General features: G+C 34.8%; 1 protein-coding gene across 1 annotated transcript; it reads left to right on the forward strand.

Moving 5' to 3' along the window:
* The first annotated feature begins 321 nt into the window (after positions 1-321).
* On the forward strand, positions 322-3,446 carry LOC112052464 (muscle-specific protein 20). The gene is made up of 4 exons (XM_024091551.2): positions 322-483; positions 853-1,064; positions 1,957-2,077; positions 2,961-3,446. Exons 1-4 carry the CDS (start codon positions 454-456, stop codon positions 3,150-3,152), a joined length of 555 nt encoding a protein of 184 aa, XP_023947319.1. The 5' UTR covers positions 322-453; the 3' UTR covers positions 3,153-3,446.
* The last annotated feature ends 3,948 nt before the right edge of the window (positions 3,447-7,394 follow it).

The raw sequence follows: 7,394 nt of genomic DNA on the forward strand, positions 1-7,394 counted from the left end.
TTTGTTTACCTATATTTAATTTCATCCAATTCAGTTTTGTATATCGTGGCAAAACAATAAAAGAAATGTTTGCAATAATTTAAATAATAAAAAAAAGAAAGTCTATAACAACGCCTCTAAGCCTCAAAATATTAATTTTGTTCTTTGTCAGTCGTTGGCTGCTGTTTATAGGTAATACGTACGATGACAATCAGATATTTATAGCTTTACAGAAGAAAGAAAGGCGTTGGACATTTCTCTAAATAGTCAGATTAGCGCCTTCGAATAAAGGTTGTTGAGTCAGAAGCTTATTCCGTAGCCTCGTCAGCGGTAACGCGCTGTAAGAGTCTTCCAGAAGGGCGCAGCCTGCACGCTCTATAAATACTTCGATCTGGCTTTCAGGAGTTCAGTCTACCGGTGCTATCGGAAGAGAGATCACCACTCCACAGCACAACACCACACAACTAAACAAACATGTCTCTGGAACGCCAAGTCCGCGCTAAGGTCAGACATCACTAATTATAACTTTTCTACATTTATATAATTTTACAAATATCTTTATTTCTTATCCCCTAATATCATAATTTATAGTAAAATATTTAAATAAATTGGACAATTCAATTAAAACACAAAAAACTTTCATCTACCTTTATTTTCATCTAGAATTATTACTTTTATTAAGTTAATGATGTTATTTTTAATAACTAAATCTGTAAAGTTTGAAACTGCGTAGGTTATTTTATTTCCATTCGATTTCAATAAAACCTTATATTTATAAATAGGAAATTATATTACAAATAACAAAATAAGATAGCTTTGACCTTGACTAATAATACTTTAGAACATGTAATAAACTTGGTGTTTATACAACAGCTCGCTTCCAAGCGTAACCCTGAGCAAGAGAAGGAGGCTCAGACCTGGATCGAGACCATCCTTGGAGCCAAGTTCCCCCCAGGTGAACTTTTTGAGGATGTGCTGAAGGACGGCACCGTCCTCTGCCAGGTCATCAACAAGCTGAAGCCTGGATCTGTCCCCAAGATCAACACATCTGGCGGACAGTTCAAGATGATGGAAAACATCACCAAGTGAGTTGCCTTCTTTAAGCATTCCATAATAATTCATACGTTGAACTTTTCCACAATTTAATATTAATATATTATATAATATCGATTTAATTGAGAAGTAATAAACAACGTTAAACTACTAATTACTACGTAATTTTTAAGAAATTAAATATTACGTGTCTCAAACGGTGAAGGAAGAACATCGTGAGGAAACCTGCAAACCTGCAAACAAAAAGCGTGGTGGACTATTGGCCTAACCCCTCTCGTTCTGAGAGGAGACTCGAGCTCAGTGAGACAGTGAGCCGAATATGGGTTGATAATGATGATGATGAAACAACGTTAAAGTTACGATACAAAATGGGTGATTAAAGTTTAGATTTATATGTTATACTAGCAGAGGCCCGCGACATCATTGTATTTGACTGAAATTTAGTTTTTCACAAATCCCACGTGAATCACGGATTTTTCTGAAATAAAAAGTAGCCTATATGTTGCTTAATAAGCCCCTTTATGTCCCAGTGAAAGTCCCATTAAAATCCGTTTAGCTGTTTCACAGATTGGGCCGGACAAATAGAAAGACGGACAGAATAAAATTGAAAAAAGATGCTTGTTTACGTTCTACTCGTAGTATAGTGTAAAAAGCTATACGTAAGCACTTGAAAAAACACAGTTATTTAGAAATCACATCGCATCAATTTTATTTGTATAAGTATTGATTTTTATTTGTCGTCAACGGAATTCGTAGGAGTAGTCCTTTTTTCTTTTCGGCATTAAAAAACATTATTGACTGAAAAATTATATGAAAAATTGCGTGAAAATCTATCATTCGTCTAAATTATCGAAAATCTCGATCTCGGCATGGTGTATTAAATTAAATTTAAGATTTTTTATATAATGTGTAATTAAATTTCAGCTTCCAAGCTGCCATCAAAGCCTACGGTGTCGTAGACATCGACGTGTTCCAGACCGTTGACCTTTGGGAGAAGAAGGACATCGCGCAAGTTGTCAGCACACTGTATGCCCTTGGTCGCGAGGTAATTTCACATTTCATCAATTTTGTATACAAATATAACTAAATACTTCATAGAAAACCGACTACTAATGCATAAGACATACATATATTTTTGATACACAATGATAATTTTTAGCCGTTAGACGTCTATTGCTGAATATAGGCTTCTTGGAATGTCTTCCAAACACTGATATTTGTGATACAATATATCTCCCATAAAAGAAGGTTCAGTCATAGAGTCATCGTTGCAATGCAACAATGCTTTGGACTGTCGTCATTAAAGTCCTAAAGTGGCTATCGATGTATGAATGATTACATACATAGGTACTTGATTTTTTTTTGCACTTTGAAATAATTCGAGGTCGAAATCTAGATTATTTACAAAATTGAACGTTAACCCATCAACATCAACGATTCTGTTGAAGTTTATGCATCCGTTTATGATAAAAATCTAGAGGTTTGTATGACGCGCAACAAAATGTTTGCTTTGAGAACACGTTTAGAAATTTGAGTTGAAACTTTGCCAATATCCACAAAGATTTACGACCTTCGCGTAACATTACCTCACTTTTCAGAAATATCCAAGGCGATAGAGGCCGGTTGAATATTTGCTGCAAGGATTCCATGCATTCTTTTGATGTTATCACAAAATAATTTCCACTTTAGGGTTTTGCTTCGGTTAGTTAGCTTTGGAAAGAAATCCTTGTCATATAGTAATCAATTAACAATTAAATAATAAACAGTTAGTGTTTAGTGAATGAGATTTGTATCTAGAACTCGAACTTCAAGCCTCGCTTAAATCATGATTATCATGATGGGGAGTGGTAGAGAGTAGAGACGTAGAGATATGCCAATGTTATAGTAGGAACATTTGTCAATATTATTAACGTGTCGTTTCTTTACAGACTTACAGGCATCCCGAATGGAACGGCCCATACCTCGGACCCAAGCCCTCTGAGGAGTGCAAGCGTGACTTCTCCGAGGAAGTCTTGAAGGCTGGTCAAACGATCGTCGGTCTCCAGGCTGGCTCCAACAAGGGCGCCTCACAGTCAGGACAGAACATCGGCGCTGGCCGCAAAATCCTCCTCGGCAAGTGAACACCCAGCCCATCCCAACAAGTGATATTAATATTAAGTTAATTTTGTATAAAAACTGTGCACGGACGCTGTAGTAAGACTGCAACTGTAACCACGTGTAATTCTAGTCATGCGTGTTGTGTAAGATTGTGCGATCTCTTTCCCGATAAGAGATCCAGATGAATTACCTATTAGGTACCTGGTAATATCTTATACTATCATGTAGCACCAAGTTGGATTCGTATCTAGGGTAAGAAAATTTATTTATTTCCATTTATTATAGCCTTTTTTATAATAAAAGAATTTTTGTATCTACACATGAGTATTTTTTAGTCATCAAATACCTATTCCTAATGTTACAATATCTAAACACCAAAAAAATGGTGGACATTATTTTGTCTTTATTTAAACATGACTTATCCTTAACTCTTCAACAAATTAAAGGGCTCTACAATCAAATCGAACCCTAGACTTCTTGGATTTGAGTCCGGTTGCTATTGAGGCTTATTAATAGTTATAGTCCAAACTTTAGAATTGTAAGGAAGAAAGAAATAAATTGGTTATAACGATTCAGACATACTGCAAAGGAACCAAGAATTTCTTAAATAAATAAAGAAGTTTGTTTCTTGTTATTACAACCGAGACTTTTTCAGCATATATCGATGATAAATACTGAAAAAGGCGTCCGCTAGTGGATGTACTAGCGGACGCCCGTGACTTCGTCCGCGTGGAATTCAGTTTTTCACAAATCCCGCGGGAACTATGGATTTTTCGGGATGAAAACTAGTAGTATTAATCCACAGTAAAGTCTAATTCCATTCCAAAATTCAGCCAAATCGCTTCAGTAGCCGCAGCGCAAAGGAGGAACAAACATACACACTTACACACACATACACACTTATACACAAACTAACGTCTTTAAATATTAGTGTGATGATGCAAGAAAAACAAAATTTAAAATGTGTGTACTGTGTACATAACAAGAACATCATTTAAATAATACTTTATAACATTATGGGAATGTAAAGAATTTCGCTTTTATATGTATAACTATGTTATTAAATACTGTTTGATGTGTAACTAGAACATGAAAAATGAGGCGCTCAAAAGAGGATAGTCAACTTTATTTAGTTGTGGTCAACAACGAATGTTATTTAAACAAATAATACCTAAATTACCTAAATATCGTCTACAATGTCGAGATCTGTGTTCAGAAAGTGTAAAAACTATATAGCTATACATAAATATATAATAGAATTAAAGACAAAATTGTGCATGTGTGCTCTGTTTTGTACCCTATTATTCGGATCACTTTTTGCGGTGATTTTGTAGGGACGTAACCAATCTATAGTATAAAATTATCATTGGGCATAGCTAAATTAACTTAATTTGTGTAAATTATATTTTTCTTTGGAACATTATTGCTATGTTTTTCTTTTTAAATAAATATAATGCTCCAAGATATACTGTATCTATCCAATATTTTTCATTTATTACTGTCGGAGTTTAATATTAAATTATTAGAAATAATAATTTGATCTTAAACTCAAAACTAACGAATTTCATAATCTTTGCCTGATTTTATTATGGAATGTGAAGTTAGCCCTTAACTGCAATCTCATCGCGGATTGGAAGATGGAAGCGGGCTAACTTTTTAGGAAGAGGATGAAAATCCACAGCCCTTTTGGTGTCTACACGACATCGTACCGGAACGCTAAATGTTTTGGCTGCAGTACATCTTTGCCGGTAGCATGGTAACTAGCCACGACTGCTGCCTTCCGCCAGATGAGACCAGAGCTGAGCTAATTTAGAAAATAAAAACTCCTAAACTGATAAAAGCTCGGAACCGAACCAAGAACCTCTCTGTTGAGAAACATGAAAGAAATAATTAATTACATTAATTATTTTGAGGATTATATAGAAAAACTAATATCTATGTTATGTTATATAGATAATACATTATCAATATATATTTACAATAGGCACTTGTATATCCCAAGGAGCTGGAATGGCGACCCCGCACTAGAAAGCGCAGTGTTAGTCGACCCCACCAGGTGGTGTTCGGAAGTCCCTACAAAAGGCCTAATGTCCTGCAGTAAATGTCCATGGGCGGATATGATGATGATGATGATTATCTACTACTACTATATCGTATATCCTATTCCTGTAGAAATATTGAGATATAAAGCTTTAATAAATAGATCTATACCAAGTTTTAACCAGAGTGGTGCTACCCGTTTAGCCGTGATATATTTACAAACACCAATAACTTTCAGTCTTTAAGTCCAATGTTCTTATTTTTCCTGCCGTATAAGAACCTTCTAAAAGTTAGGAAATTTAAGTTTGGGTAAGTTTTATTAAGAGTTCAACCACTTCATTAATTTAAAGCTTTTGTAAAGCACAAATATATGGAATTTTAAAAAGCTTGATTGTGTTTTAGTTTCGTGTAAATGAGCACTTGAAAAAAACATATGAATTGATATGTGTACTAAAAGCCTACTTAGATACTACGAAAAATGACGGACATTCGGATGTGTGCGATCTTAAGCCACATTTAACTAGCCCTAAGGCCTCATTCGCACGAGAGTTTTTTTAAAGGACGTTAAAAAAGCGTTTAAATACATAACATGCATGCATTCACACGAAAGCGTTTTTAAAGCATGACGATTTTTTTCGTGCAGTGTTGCATTTTCAATTTTGGGCGTTGGAAATATACCTTCATTTAACTTCATATTATATTGGAACGCTTTTTTAAAGTCCTCTAAAAAAATACTCGTGCGAAGGCGGGCTTTTTTTATAGATAAGATTGAGATAAAAGAGTAATTAAACTACTACTAAAATTTCAGTAGAGCAATGTAGTGATATCAGGAACTACTACCGGAAATACAATCCTCCAAATAAATGATCATCAAGTCATTACGTCTCCAGTAGTTTTTGTTTTAGTTAATTATTGCAAATTTAGATCCCTCTGTCTCCCCCAAATATATCACCGAATTGCAACCACGATACAGATGATAAAGATTAAAAATCAAAATCAAGATTCGTTTATTTCAATTAGGCTATTTTACCTGAACCTGCAAAATACTGAGTTGTGGCCTTTTTCTAGGTTATGCCATAACCTAGAAAAAGCTATAAAGAATTTCCTGTAACATGTGGAGATTACAGGGAATTCTTTAGTGCTCCACTGTTTGAGTGGACATTTAAGCCATAATATAATTTAAATTTAATGTGATATGTGGCATTACTTAAAAATAAAGATCTTTCTTTCTTTCTTTAAAGAAGTCAAGTTTGACTATTTGTAAAGACTTTTGTCAAAGAGTTATAGGTACACTTGTGTCGAAAGGCAGGTTCTGATGAGAAAAGCCGGCTATACACAGCACTTGCTTTTTTTTAAATCATCATTCTTTATAATGCTTATCATCCTATCATAATATCGATACTTCTATATGTACATAATATATTGTACAGAGGAATGATTTGTATTTGTGTATGAAACGAATAAACTCAAAACTACTGCTAGAACTAGAAAATTCCATGGTCATGGAGTAACATTATGTGTTATCCCCGTATACCCACATTATTATGTACTACGCGAGTAAAACAAAACTGCGAGGATCTGCAAGTATAAAATAAAAATATACCTAGGTACCATGCAAATCCTCTTTACATACAGCAGAAGAAAAGACTCGCCTTTGGGACTTATTAGCTTAGCAAAAAGCTTAGTATTGTTACAGTAATAGAAAACATATAGTTTGGTATTATACTCACTCCTCAAAAAAATTTTAAAAAGACGATTAGTGAGTATTTATAAATTGTTTAAGAAATCGCAATAAACATCTCAAAATATTATGATGTTTAGGAAAGTGTTTATCCTTGCAATTATTTTAAGTCTCAAGATCATATATATTTTTAGTAGCTTTCAGCGCACAATAAATGTGTACTATCCCGCCATCTGCTGTGGGTGATAGGCAACGTGAGAATCGCGCCGTTCCAACGACGAACGAAAATAACGACGCACATCGTTACGAATTGCGTCTAACGCGGTCGTTACTCGTTATAGCCTCGCACGCAACCTTAAAATAGGACTCAGCTTGCCGTTCTCGATTTCAGCGTGGGAATTTATTAATAGAATGACTAGATGAAGCCTCTGATATTCAGTCAGACGAAAGCTTCGGAGCCTTCCGCACCGTTATTCCGTTATAACGTCAACCAACAGATGGCGTGTGTTGCAGTTCAAATTTTCCTAGTTATGTTGAGCTCTGT

This window comes from Bicyclus anynana, chromosome 6, assembly GCF_947172395.1.
Source record: "Bicyclus anynana chromosome 6, ilBicAnyn1.1, whole genome shotgun sequence".
Taxonomy (NCBI): domain Eukaryota; kingdom Metazoa; phylum Arthropoda; class Insecta; order Lepidoptera; family Nymphalidae; genus Bicyclus; species Bicyclus anynana.

Bases quoted from the DNA above. Each gene is read 5' to 3' on its own strand.
- LOC112052464 (XM_024091551.2), top strand. From the start codon at position 454: ATGTCTCTGGAACGCCAAGTCCGCGCTAAG. The intron at 1,065-1,956 runs GTGAGTTGCCTT...ATTAAATTTCAG, and splicing joins ATGATGGAAAACATCACCAA to CTTCCAAGCTGCCATCAAAG. The intron at 2,078-2,960 runs GTAATTTCACAT...GTTTCTTTACAG, and splicing joins TGTATGCCCTTGGTCGCGAG to ACTTACAGGCATCCCGAATG.